This window comes from Typopeltis vanoorti, chromosome 6, assembly GCF_054136105.1.
Source record: "Typopeltis vanoorti isolate ZY-2024b chromosome 6, IOZ_Tvanoo_1.0, whole genome shotgun sequence".
NCBI classification, from domain to species: domain Eukaryota; kingdom Metazoa; phylum Arthropoda; class Arachnida; order Uropygi; family Thelyphonidae; genus Typopeltis; species Typopeltis vanoorti.
Genome location: NC_143554.1, coordinates 45,766,999 through 45,791,372, shown reverse-complemented (window position 1 = coordinate 45,791,372; position 24,374 = coordinate 45,766,999). Strand labels below are relative to the sequence as shown.

General features: G+C 34.9%; 1 protein-coding gene across 1 annotated transcript; it reads right to left on the bottom strand.

The window, feature by feature from the left end:
- Positions 1–2,498: 2,498 nt before the first annotated feature.
- On the bottom strand, positions 2,499–22,629 carry LOC150105425 (cytochrome c-like). Its single transcript, XM_090394802.1, has 3 exons — positions 22,507–22,629; positions 11,891–12,083; positions 2,499–2,892 (listed from the first exon to the last, which is right to left on the bottom strand). Exons 2-3 carry the CDS (start codon positions 12,078–12,080, stop codon positions 2,747–2,749), a joined length of 336 nt encoding a protein of 111 aa, XP_090250928.1. The 5' UTR covers positions 12,081–12,083; positions 22,507–22,629; the 3' UTR covers positions 2,499–2,746.
- Positions 22,630–24,374: the final 1,745 nt, after the last annotated feature.

The following is a 24,374-nucleotide window of genomic DNA, read 5'->3' as shown; positions in this document are numbered from 1 at the left end:
TTGCTCTTAGAGAATACAGAGACAAATGTAAGAAAAAAAGCGAAACATTGTGTAAAACTAGCTAAACAAAACTCATGGGAGGACTTTGGCAAGAACATAGAAAATAAATATCAAGAAGGTGGTAAAATATTCTGGAGGTTGTTGAAGAAACTTAGAAATGGAGGAAAAAGTGCTGTAAAAGGAGTTAGAGATGATAAAGGTGACATGAAAATGGGAGAAAAAGATATCCTTGAAGTAAGAGTAATTACTTCAAAAAATTGCTAAATGAAACAAGCAGTGATAGCACAGTGGTAAAAAACACTCAACAGGTATACAGTCAGGAATACATATCCATACTTGTAGAAAAAGCCATCAAAGGCTTGAAATGAAAGGCAGCAGGAGTAGATGATATTTGACCAGAAATGCTGGACTATGGTGGTATAAAAGTCTTACAGTGGCTGCATTACATAGTTCAGAAAGCCTGGACAGAGGGGACGAATTCCAGATGATTGGAGTAGAGCTCTCATAGTACCCATATATAAAAAGGGAAATAAAACTGCATGTGAGAATTACAGAGGTATTTCCCTACTGAGTGTTCCTGGCAAGATCTATGCAAGTATACTTGAGAAACAGTTGAGAAGAATTGTGGAAGAAAATCTTGGTGAAGAACAAGCTGGATTCAGGCCAAATAGAGGCTGTCAGGATCAGATCTTCACTTTACAACAAATAGACGAGAAAGCATGGGAATATAACAAAGATCTGTATTTAAGTTTTGTCGATCTGGAAAAGGCATATGATAAGGTGCCAAGAGAGAAGCTATTCAATACGCTACAGTTATATGGTGTCAATGGGGCATTATATCAAGGAATACTTAGTCTGTATTTGAGTTGTAAGTCGGCAGTTAGATTTGAAGGATGTACATTATCCCCTCTGTTATTCATTATCTATATGGATCACATTCTGAAGGAAAGTGGTATTAAACATGATATCAGAATTGGAGATGTTAATGTCAGCTCTTTGCTTTATGCGGGCGATGTTATACTTCTGAATAAATCTACAAGTTTGCAAGATTCCCTCACTAAATTGAATAACTGTTGTAATAGATATGGTATGAAGTTCAGAATTAAAAAGACAAAGACAACGAAAATAGGCAGAATTGTCGAAAATGTCAACTGTGTTGTAAACGGGGAACCTGTGGAACAAGTAAAACATTTTAGCTACTTAGGCACGATTTTTAGTGAAGATGGTAAATTAAATATGGAAATAGACAACAGAATCAACAAAGCTGTTATGGTAAGAAGTCAGTTGAATAAATTCATATGGAATAAGAGAAAAATTAGTCGGAACACTAAATTAGTTGTATACAAGCAGTGTTCAAACCAGTTTTAACTTATGGATCTGAGAACTGGGTCAGAAGTAAAACACTTGACCAAAGACTAGAGACCGCAGATATGAGAGTCCTGAGAAAGATTAGAGACATGAACAGATGGCATGAATGTAATATCATATTAAAAACGAGGATATTTAAGAAAGAACATGACATTGTCAGCATCCAGGAGTGCGTTAGCAGAGCTAATCTCAGGTGGTATGGTCACTTAAACAGAATGGGTGAGGAAAGATTAGCAAAACAAGTGCTCTCTGCCAGGTTGGCAGGAAAATGACCCAGAGGAAGACCAAGATATAGGTGGATTGATACGGTACACAATGTGCCTTAGACGATAGAAATATAAGATCTGATAATGATAATATTGGAGTCTTGACAAGTAATACTGATTTGGAGGAAAATTGTAGATAGGAAGTAATGATGTAAATTTTTCATGTAGTACTATCATATCCTGTACACCCCCTTGAGAGTACATGCCAGGAATTTGATGATGATGATGACTGTAAACTCATGCCCTGCTGCTCGACTGCCATGTTTTTCTGCAAAATCAATAACTTTGAGTTTAAAACCAGCACTGTGACTTGAACATTTTTTAATATTTTAAGTAAAAATTACCAGTAATTTACAACACTTGAGATATGTTATGAACAATCCTTCACGAATGGCTAATGAGAAGTGAAAGGAGCTCAAAGACAAAGGCAAACCGACAAGTGTTGAGTTTAAATGCTGAGTTTCTTCAACTGAATTCGAAAATATCTGAAATTGCCACAACAACATTCACTGTCTATGTCTTAAAGTTCTAAACTTTTCTTTTGTGTGTGAGGTATATATGCAAAACTTTTTAATTTCTTTTTTTGCAAAGTAAAATCAGGGGTGTGAAATATATGTGAGGGCGAACTATATTCGAGTAAATACAGTATGTGTGAGTGCACACATGCATGGAAAAAGGAGAAAAATTAATCCTTAATGTTACTAAAACAAATTTCCTCACATGCTGCCACACCTAACAAACGATCAAATTTGTCAAATATAACTAGCAAACTGGTTTTTCACCAAACTATTAAGCCAAACAATTTCTAGTTGCTATTCATTTGATAAAGTAGTGCATGCCACTTCTCTACAGTAAAAAGGCACATTTAAGAATGTTAATTTATTTGACAAATGGATTTCACCATTTTTTCAGAACTTACACTGTCTTGAATATATTGCATTTGGTCAACTATGAGTTTTAAATAACAGCTAAAATGTCCACAAATATTTTTCTTGTCACATCTATCACATATCTAGTATCTAGCAAATGTACCTTAATGACCGAGTGAATTAAAATTAGCTATGGATGCTGGTCATCATGATGATTATTGAAAAAGCTACACACCACACTTGTCATTTAGTAGATTGTTCAAGGTATGCAATCACATCAGCACGCTCAGGTTTCTTTTTAATTCCAGCAAAGACCATTTTGGTTCCAGGAATGTACTTTTTGGGGTTTTCCAGATATATCCATAAGGTTTCTCTAGTCCAGACGATGCCTATATTGTAAAGAGTAAAAACAGTCTTTTATTTCATTCATTAGATGCTGGCCATTAAAAGCATTAGCAATATGGGTCAAACATCTTTATACAATTTATTTCAATTTACAATGAAATCTAAAATTATTAAAATTTTAAAAATTATACAATTACAGTTTCAGTTTATAATTTCAGTTAATCAACTTAACATGGACATAAAAAATAAATAAATAAATAAATAAAGCAATATGTCTTTTGCATACATTCCTTAGGGAGAAAATGCTAACTAGACGTCTAGCTGGTAGATGACTTTCATTACCCAGTGAAACATCACCATCCTGCTATTAGCAAAGTGGCCACTGCCATGTTTTGTCTCTAGAGAAGAGTCTCAAGTTCGTCTATCTACTCCCTTCTCTCATGTGGTGCAGGTGGAGGCAAAATTATTATCAGCAGGTTCCATCTGCTGATAAAAATTCAAGAAGCTGGTGAATAATCCTGCTGCTGTTTATGCTGCGAAGCTGTGCCTGCAGGGAATCCAAGTAAAGCAGCTTTCAGGGACATTGTCAAGGCCATGCACGCTTGGAATCTGGGTACATCCCCCCTGCCATATTGGAGTTTTGTCCAAAAGTCCTTCACTTCTATTGCATGACCCTGCTCAAGCTCAATAAATCCATTAATTGACAGCATAAATAAAAAAATAAATCCAACATCCAAAGGTTTAATACCAACATCAACAATGTGCACCAAAACTAATTGACATCCATAGCGAACTTGTTAATCATTACTGAATTTCACATGGCATCCTCTACAACTACAGCATCTGAACTTTCCACATTACATCATGCATGCTCCCCTTCCACAAGAAAGGGACGGAGGACGTGCCTTTGTCAGTGTGTTATCCCATGCCAAAGGTTAGAAGAACTGGTCATCTCCTTTAACTGATCTACTGTAACAAGATTTCCTTGCCTAACTCTGTTGACTTTACCACTCTAATTTTAATGACTATATCCGCTTCCTTTGATTATCTATCGCTGAAAGTTGATCTCATACAGTCTAATCACCTAAATAGTCAGTAAATTTTCCTCTGAGATTCCAACATCCACAATTCACACCAACTCCTCTTCTTAAACTTCACAGACCAAGGTAGAAGAGAAGTCAAATTCTTTGGTAATGATCTAATGCAAATTATTCTACCTATCTGAATTCCAGCTAGGTAGCTACGGTCTCTTAGCAATTCAGACCGTAACCTCCATATTTCTTTTGCATGAAAAAAATTTCTGCCCTATCTCTCATCCTAATCAAAAGAACAATGGCAGTATCCCTTAAACCTAAGACAGGCTTAAGACAATCCTCTTAGATGACCAAGGCAAATTTCCCCCTACTATTTCAAACCACTCCAAGTACCTTTTTTAATCTTTCATTAGAAGAATATCACAAAAAAATTTAATAACCTTGATACTACTACTACTAATAATAATAATTACTGCCACAATGGTATCTCTTCAGTTGTACTTGTGCTCCAGAATTAACACCCATCCTGTAATGCATTCTTGAACTATGCTGTTCATATATGGCCAGTCAAGTGGTTAAGAGTATCCACTCTCCAACCAAAAGGCTGCAGGTTCGAATCCTGCCGTGGGCATGGATGTTTGTGATCGTGTGTGGAAATACTAGTAGTGGTGGTGGTGGTCGGCGTTAGATGTCGTTGGTGTAGCTACAGTCAGTTGGTGAATTGATTTGTGGAGACAGAGTTTGTAGAGCAGGTAACCTCTCTCGATGAGTCTTTGGACTTCCTGGAGGTGTCAAATAATAATAATAATATGACACTTATCCTAACAGCAATGAAGCAAGGTTTTATCCATCATGTTTGTAAAAGGAGAAGATAATTAACAACTATCTTCTTCCATACCCATAGAGTGACCACATAGGTTAATTAGTGTTCACAATATGGATTCTGACATTCTTTCTACAGCCGCCTTGCTCACTAACCTTGACCATCTTACCAATCTGTGGACACAAAGATGGGTAATGTTAGTGAGGAAGTCAGTGAACTTCTCTTACTAACATCCAGTCCTATTCATACCTTTGCTGATGACAGTAGATTCCATACCTCTTTGTCATCCACAAATCATGTGGTATTCATTCAAGTGATAACTCAAGCTTCAAGATCTTCTATGGCTAATGCTTTGATACTGATCTAGTCATTCTCAAGTGGAATGAAGATAATTTAGTATTTTTATGCTACCAAAACAATCCTACCTTATTTCCCTGAAAGAAGACCATGCCTCACTTTTCCTTCATGCTCAACTCACCAACCAGTTTCCTATTTTTACTCCAAAAAGACTGGTATTCCACTTTGCTCTAAACATTAATTCTCTTCTGTTCAACTCCTAGCACTTTATAAATTCCAAATTGGCCCAATCTTAGAATATTATTATTGCACACGCACCATGGAGTCCTAATTCTCGTTGTGGGAGGCCCAAACTATCAATACAATATCTATCATATCTTTCCTTGAAACCATTAACAGACAAAGCACTTACAACTGACAGGCAACCCATTCCATTCATTCATCACTCTCCAAGTGAAAAATTTAGTCTTCATGTCCTTACCCAACTTCCAGGGAAGACTTCTTGTTCTGTCCTCCCCCAGCCAAGTGTTGAAACATTTTCTCTGCATCAATTCTATAAAAACCTTTTAAGTAACTTAAATGTTTCTCATATCCCCCACCCTTTTATGCATACCAACATTTGCAATCCACAAACCCTCAATCTATCAACTACCCTCAATTGCCTCTGGATCCTCTCCACCACTTCCTCAACCACAAGATACCCAGAGTACCAGACCTGAACACATTAATCCAGATGTAGTCATATTAAGGCTTTATAAAAAGGAATGATAACTCCCTTATCTCTGCTTGTTAGTATGTTCTTCAATAATCAAGTAATCTTGTGAGCTACCCTGGCTACTTCAACAATGTGCCCTATAAACTTCAACTCTGTTTATTATTACTACTCTCAAATCCCTGGTTTCATAAATTTCCTGGAGTACAGTTCCCTCCATGTGGTATACAGCTTGCAATCTTTGTATCCCAAAATGCATAACTTTACTTCTCTTAAATTGACATCCATGTTTTGCCCATACCGTCTGCCTTTTCAACTCATTCTGCAAGCTCTCTATGTCAACTTGATTAATATTACCCTACCCAACTTTGCATCATCAGGAAACAAATGAATCTCCCATCCTTGCCCTCACATCTGGGGTACTGCATACAAGTCCACCTCTAAACTTATCAAACCAATTTCTCAGCCTCCTCTTTTATTCCATCTACCTCAGGTCTCTAGAATAGCCTTCATCACATCCAAAGATTACAACCTTCAACTATTTAAAAATATTAAATTTCTTCTTTTCATCCTTTCCCCACTCAACACTGACATGCTAGAAGTTTTAGATGTTATTTAAATATAAAGAGCTAATAAGCTTCATTTCGGCGATATTGTAAACAATATTTTAAATTAAGGGGATATAAAATCCACATTGTTTCAAAACAGAATATAGTAAACTATAAAGTATCGGCAATCACTAGTGTGAGCTAATGCAAATGACCCTAGTACGTAGTACAATACCGGACAACTCGTTGCATACTAGGGTCACTTGCATTAGCTCACGCTAGTGATCGCCGATACTTTATAGTTTACTATATTCGGCATGAAACTCTCTAATTCCAATCTTTGAGTTTCTTATTCGGTTTTGAAACAATGTGGATTTTATATCCCCTTAATTTAAAATATTGTTTAAAATATCACCGAAATGAAGCTCATTAGCTCTTTATATTTAAGTAACTTAATGGTTGCACCTCTTTGGGAACTCATATAACAGAGTATATAAGTTCTTTTCGCTATACACTTTGGTATTACAGTCTAGCTACTCACTGATGAAGCCTCAAAAAAGACTGAAACTGGTCTGGGTAGTGACCTCCCTCCATAATGTAATAACAGCATACATTTCCTAGGAAATGTGTTTTTACATTATGGAAAATACCTAAGAATAGCGATCTGAACTTTCCCCACCTTTGCAACGAGTTGTCCGGTATCGTACTACGTACTGGGGTCACTTGCATTATCTCATGCTAGTGATCGCCGATACTTTATAGTTTACTATATTCGGCATGAAACTCTCTGATTCCAATCTTTGAGTTTCTTATTCGGTTTTGAAACAATGTGGATTTCATATCCCCTTAATTTAAAATATTGTTTACATGTTATGTTTGTGGACCAGAATTCCCCCCCCTCTCCCAGACAATTTTTCTTATACCATTTGCTGTTTCAGTGCTTCAGCTGTAGATGACAGAAGCATGATAGACAATTTGAGCATATCTATATGTTTATGTTTTGAAACATCAGATTTCATAATCTTACTAGGCATTCTTTTTAGAGTTGCATACTGCATTAGCTTTAACAGATGGAGATATTGGTGTGTTAAGCATAAGGAGTCTGCACAAACTGTTCCTACATATGAGGACCGACCGGTCTTATAGTTTCAAATGATGTTTGGATCGAGATGTCATCAGATCTCATCATCATAATCAAATTCCTGCATGTACCCTCAAGGGGTGTACAGGATATGATAGTACTACATGAAAAAAAAATTACATCATTACTAACTTCCTATCTACAATTTTCCACCAAATCAGTCTGTTACTTGTCAACACTCCAACATTATCAGATCTTATATTTCTATCGTCTAAAGCACTTTGTGCCGTATCAATCCACCTATATCTTCCTCTGGGTCGTTTTGCTGCCAACCTGGCAGAGAACACTTGTTTTGCTAATCTTTCCTCGCCCATTCTGTTTAAGTGACCATACCACCTGAGATTAGCTCTGCTAATGCATTCCTGGATGCTGACAATGTCAAGTTCTTTCCTAATATCCTCGTTTTTAATATGATATTGCCATTGATGCCATCTGTTCATGCCTATAATCTTTCTCAGGACCCTCATATCTGCGGTCTCTAGTCTTTGGTTAAATGTTTTACTTCTGACCCAGCTCTCAGATCCATAAGTTAAAACTGGTTTGAACACTGTCTTGTATACAGCTAATTTAGTGTTTCGACTAATTTCTCTCTTATTCCATACGAATTTATTCAATTGACTTCCCACCATACCAGCTTTGCTGATTCTGTTGTCTATTTCTATATTTAATTTACCATCTTCAGTAAAAATCGTGCCTAAATAGCTGAAATGTTTTACTTGTTCCACAGGTTCTCCATTCACAACACAGTTGACATTTTCAATGATTCTGCCTATTTTCATTGTCTTTGTCTTTTTATTGCTGACCTTCATACCATATCTATTACAACAGCTATTCAATTTAGTCAGAGAATCTTGCAGACTTGTAGCGGATTTATTTAGAAGTATAACATCATCCGCATAAAGCAAAGAGCTGACATTAACATCTCCAATTTTGATATCATGTTTAATACCACTTTCCTTCATAATGTGATCCATATAGATTATGAATAACAGAGGGGATAATGTACATCCTTGTCTCACACCAGATTTAACATTAAACCATCTTCCTGTACTTCCTTCAATTCTAACTGCTGACTTACAAGTCAAATAAAGACTAAGTATTGCTTGATATAATGTCCCATTGACACCATATAACTGCAGCGTATTGAATAGCTTCTCTCTTGGCACCTTGTCATATGCCTTTTCCAGATCGACAAAACTTAAATACAGATCTTTGTTATATTCCCATGCTTTCTCGTCTATTTGTTGTAAAGTGAAGATCTGATCCTGACAGCCTCTATTTGGCCTGAATCCAGCTTGTTCTTCACCAAGCTTTTCTTCCACAATTCTTCTCAACCGTTTCTCAAGTATACTTGCATAGATCTTGCCAGGAACACTCAGTAGGGAAATACCTCTGTAATTCTCACATGCAGTTTTATTTCCCTTTTTATATATGGGTACTATGAGAGCTCTACTCCAATCATCGGGAATTCATCCCTCTGTCCAGGCTTTCTGAACTATGCAGTGCAGCCACTGTAAGACTCTCATACCACCATACTTCAGCATTTCTGGTTGAATATCATCTACTCCTGCTGCCTTTCCACATTTTAAGCTTTTGATGGCTTTTTCTACTTCAAGTATGGATATGTATTCCTGACTGCATGCCTGGTCAGTGTTTTTTACCACTGTGCTGTCATCACTGCTTGTTTCATTTAGCAGTTTTTCAAAGTAATTACTCCATACTTCAAGGATATCTTTTTCTCCCATTTTCATGTCACCTTTATCATCTCTAATTCCTTTTACAGCACTTTTTCCTCCATTTCTAAGTTTCTTCAACAACCTCCAGAATATTTTACCACCTTCTTGATATTTATTTTCTATGTTCTTGCCAAAGTCCTCCCATGACTTTTGTTTAGCTAGTTTTACACAGTGCTTAGCATTCTTGCATTTGTCTCTATATTCTCTAAGAGCACAAGCTGACTTATTTGACAGGAACTTTTGGTATGCTTTCTTCTTTTCCTTCACTGCCTCTTTAACTTCCTGTGTCCACCAGGGAGTTCTGATTTTTTTTATCCTTACAGACAACCTCACCACATGCCTCTCTGGCAGAATCAATCAATCAATGTTTTCTTCAGAGTTTGCCACTGAATCTCCAAGGTTTGATTCATGTTCTCAAACTCTTTCATTTTTTTTTCAATAATCTTTGTGTATTTTAGTCTACAGCTCACATCTGAGAGCTGCTCAACTTTTATTCGCTTTAAAACTTTCTTACATGTTATTCTTTTCAATATGAAATTCAATTTTATACTGCTCAAGACTAAATAGTGATCACTTCCAATTTCAAATCCTCTGTACACTCTGGTGTCCTGCACCAGGGAGAAAACATCACTATCAACAATAACATAGTCAATGAGACTTTTCTTATTCCTAGCCTCTTCTCTCCACGTGAATTTGTGCACATTTTTATGTTGGAACATGGTGTTAGTAATAACCAGTCCATGTCCTGAGCAGAAATCCAACAGGTATTTGCCATTATTATTAGCTTTGCTCTTTTCTCCAAATTTTCCCAAAATATTTTTGTATGTCTCACAATCATTTCCTACTCTGCTATTTAGATCCCCAACAAGGACCAACTTTTCATTTTTCATTGTGTCAGTTGCTTTTTCTAAACCCTCAAAAAATTCCTCCACTTCTATCTTAGTAGAACCTTCTGTGGGACCATAGGCACAAATAAGTCTCATTGTCCAATTCCCCATTCTCATATTTGCCCACATTACTCTACTTGAGACTGACTGCTATTCAAGAAGATTAGCCTTGTATTTTGTGTTGAATACTATGGCTACTCCTTCTTTTCCTTGATTGTCATTGCCTGAATATAACATTTTGTATTTATTGCTCAGAAAGATCTCACCAGTTTTGGTCTTTTTTGTTTGAGTCATCCCTATTATGTCGATCTGGTACTTATCTAATTCCTCAGCTAGCTCCATTTCTTTGCAATTCAGGCTTCTTACGTTGATAGTACCAATCTTTAACTCTGGTGATGTTGAGTTGGGGTTTATTTTCAGATTTGTTCCAGTAGCTGACTGGAACATCAGATCTTAGCTTTTAAAATGATTTAGGAGGATCTGCCAATCTTTCAGGAGGAAGAGGAGTGACAGCGTTTCTTGTGGGAATTCTCTTGGGTAAATAATTGAACATAGTATATGTTTAGAAAGAAGTGAACCAGATTTTTTTCCCTTTCTTATTTTTGTTAAGATTTGTTTCAGTTACATAGCCGAGATTCTATTAGGATACCCAAGGAAAGTGAAGAATTGAAATGCTCAGCCATGACTCCTATTGCATGAGTCCCCCACTGTTTAGTATATATGCAGAATTATTATCCATGAATGAGCCTTGGACATTGTCCTCTGGCTGTGGGAAAGTAGATTCAGTGTGATGCCACCAATGTGACAAACAGCTCCACAAACACAAGGCTTCATATGGAGACCTGAAGTGGGTTGAAAATTTTATACATTTCGTAACTAATAACTAGTATCTCAGTAAAAATAGTAAAAAGAACTTATTTGATATGGGGCAAGGAGATTCACAGAGTAAGGTGAAAGAGAACAAAAGGTCTGAATTACAGCTGAAGCAATTAAAGCTACAAGATATATCATATCTATTAATTACATGCTGATCTTCTGGCCAGCTTGCCTGTTTTACAGAATAAAAACTCTGCAATCTGTAAGCAAACAAAGTTTGCTTGCACTTGGATAAAGGATTAAACAAATAAGTTTAATTTAATTTATAACCAAGTGAAAAAAACTTTCAACAGCTACTTCTAATCCAGAGTATTTTGATTATAAGATGTGACATGTTTTCATTACTTGCAAATGGGATATATACAGTATGACTTCTGCATTAGTTCAGCACTATATCAACCTTGGTATCTCCTCTTGGTCTGACTCCCACTGAGACCTCAATAAAGGTCAAAATTAGTTTGGATAGTGGGCCTTCCCATAATGCATAGCATCATTACACATGCCCAGAAGGATGTGAGCTTTGCATTGTGGGATACCACAGCAATTAATCTAAAGCCACTGGCTTCTATATATAAGTAGCCTAGTCATGAAGAAATTTCACAAGCAAACTTTGTTTACTTACATTTGGATAAAGGACAAGGGTAAACAATTTGGATAAAGGATAAAGGATTTGGACAAGAATATAATTTCTTGACATGTTTAATTTAATATAATAAATTAAATTTTCTAGAACACTCCATTGTGTTCTAGTACATCAAGTTACTCAAGTATGAGTGCCCAGAAAACAAAGAAACTATCTTAAACATTGTATGATGATTTCATGCAATGAATGTTATCAATAACTTACTTCTATGCTTTATTCTTGGAATCTTAAAAAAAGAGAATTTTTTTTTTAAATATGGTATGTGTGTGTATACTGGGCATCGAGTAAAGGCGCAATAAATATATGCCGAATATTTATATTAATACAAAAAAGCATATGTATTACCTTTGTTTTTATTGGCATCTGTATATGAAAAACCTGGAGACTGTCCTGTTTTCCGTCCAATTAAGCCATGCAAATTTGGTCCTGTCTTATGCTTGCCTCCTGCTTCAACTGTATGACATTGGGCACATCGCTGAATAAATGATTTCTTTCCTTTCTCTGGGTCTCCAGGGGGGATTTCTTCACTAACCATTTTCTAAAATTATAAAGAAAAGCTGTAAAACTAGCTAAATTTTCATGGAACCTAAAAACTTTTTAAAAAAGTCTAATGTGACTTGTTGTTATAACTTCTGTTTTTATAATTCACAATGTGTTTATGGTTATTTGAGGAACTTCATTGAGTCCAAAAAATAAACTGCAGAAGGTCCTCAACCATTATTCATTATAGCTTCCTTGAATTTATTTACTGAACTATTTCCAGCAAACTACCAAAGCAATAAATAAATCGAGTCCTAATGTCCTTGCTAATCACACTCATACACAACTTTCAGAGGTGACACCAATTCTGTCCTCCTGTCATGCACCTTCTTTTCCCATCTGTTTTATAAAACTCCCTCAATAACTAACATTTCTATCATATCTCTTTTCCTGCCTATCAAAGTGACCCATCATTATCTGTCACTTGCTTGTGAATCTTCTCCACTAAGTGATTCCTTATTCCCAAGAAATCTAGACAACCAAATACCTGCACTGCAGTCCAGATTTGTCATATAAGAGCCTTATAAAGAGGCATAATAAATTTGTCTCTCCAACATCCAAGTGAATGAATACTATTTTGTCCACTTCTGTAATATGGCTTCCATGTCTGAACTTTTATTCTACATTCACCCTCACCTATATGACCATCTAAAACTTCATCTATTTTGTGCAGTCCAGTTCCATCACTGTTATGCTCTGTACACAATTATCCCAAAATCCTCAAGCCTGATCAATCTCTTGCAGTCCAGTTCCATAAATGTAATACTCAGCTGTCTAATTCTTTTCATCCTAAAGTGTACATTTATAACCTTATGGCTTTGCTCCACTGCCAATCACACTGCAAGATCTCTACATCACATTTATTAACTATGATCTTTTCCAGTTTAGTATCATTAGTAAATAACTGGACATTCCTCTTCAAATCATTCTTGAGATCAATATATAAGTTAAAAAGTAAAAGTTCAAACACAGTCCTGTGACATGCCACATTACTCACCTTTTTTGATTCAACTCCACTGTATTCCACTACTCAACTATCAGCCACCCAATTATTCAAGCACCAACATCTTGTCAAATGCCTTTGACAAGTCCAGAAATATCAAGGTGTAGCCATTTTCTTTTCCCATTTCAAACATCAGTATTTATATCAAGCAAATGTGAATAAATTTAAGTTGAGACATAACAATGATGTGAAAATTCATGTGTATCACAGTAGAAAAGTATTTATTGTACAATTATTTTATTTTACATATTGTAAGACATCAGCGTGAGCAAAGAATATGAACAAAAGAAGCAGAGTGCATGCACTGAATTAGAATTCCTCTATGCATGCATTTGGCATACAACAATGACTTCAAGGCATGTTTTTCTTCACTGCATTGCCAGCAACAATATCACTTCATGCTTGGAAGCCATTATTAGTTCATTAAATTTACTTTACATTAATAAAAATTTATTACAGTATTATCAATTACATTAAGTAGTGATGACCAAGTTGTAATCAGCACATTACTGCATAACACTACACTAATAATTATTAAAAATTCACTATTAATAGTGATCCACAATGAAATGTGCACAATTATAAATCTCTATTAATAAAATTCATCTGAAATACTGAACTATCCAATTACAGTCACAATAAATCAAACATGGGCATTAAGTTTGACATCAGTTCAGAATGAGACCAATAACAAACAAAATTCTTTAATGTTTCTAAGCAATAACTTTGGGTACACTAATAAAATGAAAAAGGCTAAATAGCAGACTGCATAATTTAAAATTTGTATAAATCAAATGGAGCTTATTGTATATATAATTTTAGTATATTTGCATATTAATGAAGATTTCATTCTTTGCTTTGCTGTTGATGAATATAAATGGAAAAATTCTGGTGTTTAGGTCTATATGTTGATTCTCCAGCATTTTATATTATTATTATTATTATTATTATTCCTGACACCTCCAAGGAGTCCGAAGACTTATCGCGGGAGGACACCTACAACTGTCTCAACCACTACACCAAACCTCTACTACGAATCATCTCCATCAACGCCATCTACTGCCCACCTCCACCACCACAACTGGTATTCTATGTCTGTAAATTGTGTGTGTTCTGAAGGGCCAATTTGTCTGTATGCGGGATGAAAAACCCTGCTACCTCCGTATGAGAGCGGCTAACTCACCTTCATATTGTTTAATGAAATCAAGTCTACGCTCTTCATTTCCTTTAACAATATACGATGCTGGTGAATCAAGATGTAAGCCTAAACACCCTTCGGCGAAATATAGGAAGTAATAATAAAGTAAATATTTTGAATTATTATCAAGTCTATGTTGTTAACTTCCTTAAATGAAAATGGAACAATTATTTCTTAGGATTTAATGGTTAGAAAAATTGCTTTAGAAATCTTCACATGTCAGACATCAGATAAGGAGCCTTTTTTAATTAAAACATTTTGTTCTTTCAAAATGCTTTAAACTGCAAAAACACAGAGCAATGATGTTCTGTTAGGTAAAAAAAAAAATTACCAGAAACTTCGAACATGTCTGCAACAGCTATAACTAGGGCAATTGAAGTGCTTTAAACTGAAAAGCCATTATAAAAAATTCTTCATTTCAGACATGATTCATACTCAGATCCTTCCAAATAATTGACATTATCATTCCTGACGATACTGTTAATTGTTTGGAAGGATCTGAGTTTATTCCTAGTGGGGTGGGAGGGGGGTATGGTAACAGAAAACAGTTCATTCCCAAAAAAAATAGTGATATTTCAGTTTATGTCTTATGCCAGCATTTTATTTTGATTTATGCTTGGACTTTATTCTGAAAATTAAAGTATGCTAACCTGGCTGGCTGAGTGGTTATTGTACTCACCATCCAAAAAAAAAAAAAAAAACAGCCTGTATGTTTGAATTCCACCACAGGCATACAAATATTATTATATTAGAGATGAAATTCACTGCACCTAGTACAGACACCACTGCCTTGCTATTACAGACATGAAGTTTGAAACTGTTCCACTAGAGCACGGTTTCTGGATTATATAAAAAATTAAAAAAAAAAAGAAATAAAATTTAAATATCTTTGCTCACCCATACAACTAACATACTGTAGGTTTACAATATTTTGCAGGGCGTGAGGTTCACAAAAAATTCAGGTAAAAGAAACATCACAGGCAAGAAGAGAAACTGCTCTTGCAGATTTGCCAACCATGTATGTTCGGGTAAGTACTGTATAGGAAATATCTGGCATGCTTTTAATAAAACATTAAAATTTGATTTGATTAGATTTATTCTTTTGAAAGCTACCCATGAAATCATGGGTAGTTTTCATTTATTTCATAAGTGCCATTTTCTGAAATTTTAAGAGCCAAGCATTGCACATAAAGGTATTCGCTTTATGACGCATTATTTTCAACATACAAAATTAACAATCCAATATTCTCGAGCAAAAACATTATCGTGAACTTCCTGATATGCAAACGAAAAGAGTGTATTGGATCTACTACATGATTATATGTATGCATTTCTAATTAACTTCTTATCAGCAAATTTTCACCCAATTAATCTATTATAAGAAAAGTTTCATTGACTATGCTATTGTTGATAGTGATGTTTTCTCCCTGGTGCAGGACACCGGTGTGTACAGAGGATTTGAAATTGGAAGTGATCCCAATTTAGCATTCAACATGATAAAACTGATTTTCAAATTAAAAAGAACACGTAAAAAAGTTTTAAAGCAAATAAAAGTTGAGCAGCTCTCAGATGTGAACTGTAGACTAAAATACACTAACATTATTCAAGAAAAAATGAAAGAGTTTGAGAACAGGAACCAAACCTTGGAGATTCATTAGCAAGCCTTAAAGAAAACTCTGATTGATTCAGCCAGAGAGAAAAGTGGTGAGGTTGTCTGCAAGGATAGAAAAATCAGAACTCCATGGTGGACACAGGAAATTAAAGAGGCAGTGAAGGAAAAGAAGAAAGCATATCAAAAGTTCCTGGAAAATAAGTCAGCTTGTGCTCTTAAAGTATACAGAGACAAATATAAGAAAGCTAAACACTGTGTAAAACAAGCTAAATAAGAGTCATGGGAAGACTTTGGTAAGAACACAGAAAATAAATATCAAGAAGGTGGCAAAATATTCTGGAGGTTGTCAAAAAAAGCTCAGAAATAGCAGAAAGAGTGCTGTAAAAGGAATTAGAGATGACAAAGGTGACATGAAAAACTGGAGAAAAAGATATCCTTCAAGTATGGAGTAATTACTTCGAAAAATTGCTAAATGAAGCAGTGATAGCACAGTAAAAAACACCCAACAGGGATGCAGTCAGGAATACATACCCATACTTGAAGTAGAAAAAGCCACCAAAGGCCTGAAATGTGAAAGGGCAGGAAACGCTCAAGCATGGAGGTATAAATGTCTTAAAGTGGCTACACTGCATAGTTCAGAAGGCCTGGACAGAGGTAAGAATTCCAGGTGATTGGAGTAGAGCTCTCATAGCACCCATATATAAAAAGGGAAGTATAACTGAATGTGAGAATTACAGAAGTATTTCTCTACTGAGTGTTCTTCCTGGTAAGATTTATGTAACTATAGTTGAGAAATGGTTGAGAGGGATTGTGAAATAAAAGCTTGGCAGAACAAATACAGGCTGCCAGGATCTGATTTTCACTTTATGACAAATAGTTGAGAAATCATGGGAATATAACAAAGATCTGTAAGTTTTGTAGATCTAGAAAAGGCATATGAAAAAGTGCCAAGAGAGAGAAGCTATTCAAAATGCTACAGTTATATGGTGTCACTGGGGGCATTATATCAAGCAATACTTAGTCTTTATTTAATTTGTAAGCTAACAGTCAGAATTGAAGTACAGGAAGATGGTTTAATGTTAAATCTGGTGTCAAACAAGGATGTACATTATTCCCTCTGTTATTCATTATCTATATGGATCAGAATATGAAGGAAAGTGGTATTAAACCTGATATCAAAATTGGAGATATTAATCTCTGCTCTTTGCTTTATGTAGATGATGTTATAGTTCTAAATAAATCCGCTACAAGTCTGCAAGATTCCCTGACTAAATTGAATAACTGTTGTAATAGATATGGTATAGAAATCAGCTAGTACAAGACAATGACAATGAAAATAGGCAGAAGCATTGAGAATATAAGCTACATTGTGAATGGAGAACCTATAGAAAAAGTAAAACATTTCAGCTACTTAGGCACAATTTTTTAGTGAAAATGGTAAATTAAATATGGAAATAGACAACAGAATCAACAAAGCTGGTATGGTAGGAAGTCAATTGAATAAATTTATGTGGAATAAGAGAAATTAGTCAAAACACTAAATTAGCTGTATTGACAGTGTTCAAATCAATTTTAACTTATGGATCTGAGAGCTGGGTTGGAAATAAAACACTTCACCAAAGACTAGAGACCACATATATGAGAATCCTGAGAAAGATTAGGGGACATGAACAGATGGCATCAATGGCAATATCATATTAAAAATGAGGATATTAGGAAAGAACTTGATATTGTCAGCATCCAGGAATGCGTTAGCAATGCTAATCTCAGGTGGTATGGTCACTTAAACAGAATGGGTGAGGAAAGATTAGCAAAACAAGTGTTCTCTGCCAGGTTGGCAGGAAAACGACCCAGAGGAAGGCCAAGATATAGGTGGATTGATACGGTACAATGTGCCTTAGACGATAGAAATATAAGATATGATAATGTTGGAGTCTTGACAAGTAATAGACTGATTTGGAGGAAAATTGTAGATAGGAAGTTAGTAATGATGTCATTTTTTTCATGTGGTACTATCATATCCTGTACACCCCTTGAGGGTACATGGCAGGAATTTGATGATGATGATGACTTGGCAAGATATCAAGATGATATGATAGCTGGTCAAAGAGAGCAACAGAGTGGGTGACAAGAGAAATCAGAAAACCTGGAAGAAAGAGAAAAAGATGGAGGGACAACACTGAAAAACAGCTCAGTGTCACACTGACAAGAGTGGCCCAAGATAGGATAAGAGTGGGAGAGGCCTTTGCCCTGCCATGAGACATTTAGGCTAACAACAGAAATAAAATCTATTAATAAATCATAAGTAACAGCATTTTAGTGTAGTTGCAGTCAGTTAGTGGATTGAGGGTTGTAGACGAGTCCTTCCTCAATGAGTCTTTGGACTCCATGGAGGTGTGTGAAATAATAATAATTCAGATCATAATGTCATCCAAGTTATCTCTTGTGAAACATCCTCCTCCTCTCAGCTATTCAAATCTTATGTGGTTTGCATTACAACTGAGCAGAAATATCATTGTCACTTTTACTCCGTAAGACTACTGTTTTCATTCTTCAGATCCAGAAACTTATTGTGATCTTGTTATAGAGATTATTATTGTTGGAATGCAGGTTTTCATTTCTCATCATCATCAAATTTCTAATATGTACCCTCAAAGGGTGTACAGGATATTATGATAGTACTACATGAAAACATCATTACTAACTTTCTATCAATAATTTTCCTCCAAATCAATCTGTTATTTGTCAAAATTCCAACATTATCAGATCTTATATTTCTTTCTTCTAAGGCACCTTTAACTGCATCAATCCGCCTATATCTTGGTCTTCATCTGGGTCTTTTTCCTGCCAACCTGGTAGAGAACACTTGTTTTGCTAATCTTTCTTCTCCCATTCTGTGTAAGTGACCATCGGACCTGAGATTGGCTCTGCTGACACATTCCTGGATGCTAACAATGTCAGTTTCTTTCCTAACATCCTCATTTTTAATATGATATTCCACTAATGTCATCTCTTCATGCCCATAATCTTTCTCAGGACTCTCATATATGTGGTCTCTAGTCTTTGGTCAAGTGTTTTATTTCCAACCCAGCTCTAAAATCCATAAGTTAAAATTCATTTGAACACTGTACTGTTCAAATGAATTTTAATTTATTTAGTGTTTTGACTAATTTCTCTCTTATTCCATACAAATTTATTCAGTTGACTTCCTACCATACCAACTTTGTTGATTCTATTATCTATTTCCATATTTAATTTACATTTTCACTAAATATCATGCTTAAGTAGCTGAAACGTTTTACTTGTTCTTATAGGTTCTCCATTCACAATGCAATTAACATTTTCAATGCTTCTGCCTATTTTCATTGTCTTTGCCAGCAAAGGTTGGTCGATTAGTAGAGCCTCTGCTACTAATGGCTCACGCAAAAAGTAAAGCAAGTTTGAGCTCAGTTGGAAGGGGTCAATCATTTGATGCTGTTGGCACACTCTCCCTCTATGAGTCTTTGGACTCTCTGGAGGTGTCACATATATAATAATTAATTTGTATTGTTATTGCTGACCTTCATACCATATCTATTACAACAGTTATTCAATTTAGTCAGGGAATCTAGCAGATTTATTTTAAGCAAGGGTTGACATTAACATCTCCAATTTTGATAGCAGGTTTAATACCACTTTCTTTCATAATGTGATCTATACAGATAATGAATAACAGAGGGGGATAATATACACCAAGTCCGTCTTCCTGTACTTCCTTCAATTCTAACTGCTGACTTACAAATCAAATAAAGATTAAGTATTGCTTGATATAATGCCTCACTGACACCATATAACTGTAGTGTTTTGACTAGCTTCTCTCTTGGCACCTTGTCATATGCTTTTTCCTGTTTTACAAAACTTAAATACAGATTTCTGTTATATTCCCATGATTTCTCAACTATTTCTCGTAAAGTGAAAATCTGATCCTGATAGCCTATATTTGGCCATTTGTTCTTCACTGAGCTTGTCTTCCACAACCCTTTTCAACCATTTCTCAAGTATACTTGCATAAATCTTGCCAAGGAGGGTAATTCTGACATTGTTTTCCCCCTTTTTTATATACAAATACTATGAGAGCTCTACTCTACTCTAATCATCTGGAACTCTTCCATCTGCCCAGGCCTTCTGAACTATGTGGTGAAGCCACTGGAAGACTTTTATACCTTCATATTTCTGGTCAAATATCATCTACTCCAGCTGCCTTTCCACATTTCATGTTTTAAATGGCTTTTTCTACCTCAAGCATTGATATGTACTCCTCTTTGGATTCCTCTTGAAAATTTGCTAGCACAGGTATTATTTCTGGAAAAATTTCCATGTTACTCCTCTAAATAAATATTAATTTTTATGGCTATTTTTGTTTAGGAGCACCCCTTTTTATAATATCATTGGATTTTTACTCAGTTTTTAGGACATTATTGATGCTTTAAAGACAGATACATGAAGAATATATATTGGAAGAATAATTTTGGACATACCTTTGTAGGATATTCCTAGTTGTCTTCTTATTCAGCAGCATCTGCCGTACGGTGAATTTTAAAACCCAGGGTTTTAAAATTCACAGACCTCTTGCCTCACCAGCAATTCCTCCACATCTCTCTATCTTCACATTTCCAACCCCAACCCTTCCTTTCAGTCATACCTCAGCAGTAATACAAATGTATATCACCATATGCCTATAATATAATAAAGAATTCAATTGTATTCTTTATTATAGATTCCTTAATTATGGATGATACAATCCAAATACCATTTGTAACTGTTCTATCACTCCAGTTGAAATAAACAAGTCCTGAGCATAACTTGTTTTTGGGCAACAAAAGCTTTCATTAGTGCAAAAAGAGTATTAGTGAATGCTCAGTATAACTACAAGACCTCACATGTTCACTTAGGGCCAACCTTTCTTTTATGTTCTAACTTTCTAAAATTTCCCACGAACATCCGATCTATACTACACATGTTCTGCTTTAAGAACTTTTTTTTTATACTGCTAGTTTCTTTTCAAATAAACATCCTTTGACAAAGAAACAAAGGATGTTATATTCAATAATAATGATCAAGGAAAGGAAGGAGTCACTACAGTATTCAATACTAAACATGACGATAATCTTCTTAACAAAAAACAACAGCAAGTGGCAAACATCAAAATGGGAAAGTATATAATGAGATGAGACTAACTTCAGCTTATGGTCCCACAAAAGGCTATACTAAGTTTAGCAATTTTTGAGTCATGAGAGAAGAAAGCTGGCAGCTGGACAAAAACAAAAAATAATAATACAATGTCCCAACATAAATTTCTGCACATATTCGTGTGAAAAGCATATACAAGAAATAAGAAGTCTTACCGACTATATTATTGGAGATGTCTACTTTCACTATGATTTAGGGCAAAATAGAAGAAAAGAGATGAAATAAGAAATGATCAATTAGTTTTTGGCTGGATACAATAAATATCATCATGAAAAGAAAAATATGTAATGAGATCGTAGATGTATCTTAGATATAAAATTTGATAGAACATACTCCTCCTGCCCAGAAAAGCGGTATGAAGCATTGCAGCACGTTTTGTGCAGGTGCAAATATCTAAAATGAGTATGCTGTTTTCTGTACTACACCGTTCAAATTTACAATGGATTAAAAAACATTTTATGGTAATGCAAAATTTAATTAAAAAATACACTAATTTTTAAAGTTAAAAAATAGTAATTATGTATTCATAACTTATAATTCAAACATAATTAGGTTTTTCCGTTTGCAAGATATCCATTATTGGGTCATGAGAGGGCACTTCGCAAGCCGGTAATTGCAAAATGCTCTAAAATAACTCAACTAATGTAGATTGCTCTTTTTTTTTTTTTGTTTTGTTTTCATGAAATAAAACTTCTCTACGATTTTAAAATGTTTCTTTTTTCGATCACATGATAACACAAAGGTGAAGAAACTGAAACATTGCACAACGAATCGAAAGTGAATGATGCAACCATACTGTTTAAAAAAAAAAAAATCACGCATACACAGCGAGAACATTGCTTTCACCTTCAACAAACCGGCATCCTTAATAAAAATGAGTCTTGTATTATGTATTCTATTATTATTCTATAATTATGTATTCATAACTTATAATTCAAACATAATTGGGTTTTTGGGTTTTTCTGTTTGCAAGATATCCATTACTGGGTCATGAGAGGGCACTTTGCGAGCCGGTAATTGCAAGATCCTCTAAAATAACTCAACTAATGTAGATTGCTTTTTTTTTTTTGTTTGTTTTCATGAAATAAAACTTCTCTACGATTTTAAAATGTTTCTTTCCTAGATCACAAGATAACACAAAGATGAAGAAACTGAAACACAGCACAACGAATCGAAAGTGAATGATGCAACCATACTGTTAAAAAAATATACATATATATATATATATATATATATCACAGCGAGAATAACATTGCTTTCACCTTCAGCAAACCGGCATCCTTAATAAAAATGAGTCTTGTACTACAAGAAACATACTGATTCTTAAAATGTATTTTGATACTTAATTAATAACGCATTAACATGCTGAAATACCTTACCTTTTAAATTACTTGATTAAAAGGAGGAATATAACAATAAATTTATCGAAATTAAACACCACCCAAAACTAACTATTCAGCTAGAAATCGGAAAGACTTTCAACGCATGCTCAGCAATATTACGCACATGTTTGCTGGACGATCACAACACCACCATGCAAATATATTCAATGTTTTATGAGAAATATAATGGACTAAATGCAGTACTTATTGCAACAGCCCTAAAAAAACAGCGAATCCAAATTAAATATAAATAAATAAATCCTCTAACGCTTTTCATTCCCAAAGGTAATAGGGGAAGCTCATTAAACATTAACTTTTTGAAAGATCGCTGGCAGCCGGTTCTGCCTTAGTCATAACTGTTAATTGAGCTCAAGGCTACCAGTGAGTTCAAGTTATCACGAGCGAGAGAGAAAGAGAATATGGCAGATAACTGCCACTGTATTGTAGTCTGAATTCTAACTGGTATGCTGTTTTCTGAAAGAAATTGTGAAATAAAAGTTTACTGGAGAAAATATCTACATGTCTGTGCCAAAGTGCTATAACTCAGAAACTGGATTAAAAAAAAAAAAAAAAAAGCCTACATATTCATCTAGTCAGCGATATCCTCTAATCAGACTAGAATCGAATCCATAATCATTTGACTGGCAATCTACATTACATGCAGTTGCCATTTCCAAAGAGCCACACAAGCACCTTCCAAATTAGTTTGTAGTTAATTTGTTTAGTCATTGTCCTACATCATCAATTACTATTACAATGCATCCAATAATCTGAAGCATCAGAGTAAAGCATTTCAACTAGTAAAAAATAGTAAGTGGTAAGTAAATCAAAAAGCAAAATGCACTCTGAGAATAGATATATTTAATTAATCATCTAATTGTACCTATGTAGTCCTGTGGAAATGGCATTTGCTTCCATGGAGCTAGACTTCCAGAATAAAGACTGTTATCAAGTTCGATTCTGGTTATTGACTAGATGAAATATTTCAATGCCTGCTCACAGCTGGTTCCCGAGTTAGTCGATCTCTGGCACAGAGAAGAAGGGTTTATCTCCAGGAAACTCGATTTTACACAAAACTCAAGAATATGGACAATAGAACTCACACTATTTTAGACAATAATTTATAGAGTTAGGACAGGAAAGAAGAATACGATATGTTCCTGTCACTAAACAGTAAAAGACTTATCGAAATATAATGCAGAGAATTGAATACAATATTCTGCTTATTTCTCAATTATTTGACAAAAGACCTGCTGAGCTATTTTGACCACTTTTGCAATATATCATCTGCACTTCAATTTCTTGTCCGCTACCATGACTAAATCCATGGCACATCCATTTCTAGTAGAAAAACCGCATCAATGTAATAAAATGCTTGCAAGTATTTTATCCCAAAATGCATAACTTACACTTTCTCACAATGAAGTGGTAAATATTATCAATTGTCCGCAATGCTAATTTATTCGAGTTATTCTGCAATATCTCTATATCACTTTTATTTACTCATTCCCTGCTTAACTCAGAATCAGTATATCACTTCATAAAGTCATCTACAGTATCATTAGTAAAAAAAAAATAAATAGCAATGGACCAAATACAAAACATTTTGGCTCTGACTGATCACCAGTCTATATGAGGTCTGTCTCTCAACCATAGTCACATCCATTTCCATTTTGTTCCACTTTACTGATCAGATGCTATCAAAATTCTGTCAAATACCTTTGCAAATTCAAAACAACAATACAGTGTAATTATTTTATTTCTCGAAATCGATTTTCAATCTGTTACGGAGACAACGTACAGAGTATATTGCTAAGGTAAGATCTTCCCTTCGCAAATCAGCAATCACATAAACCATGTTCCTG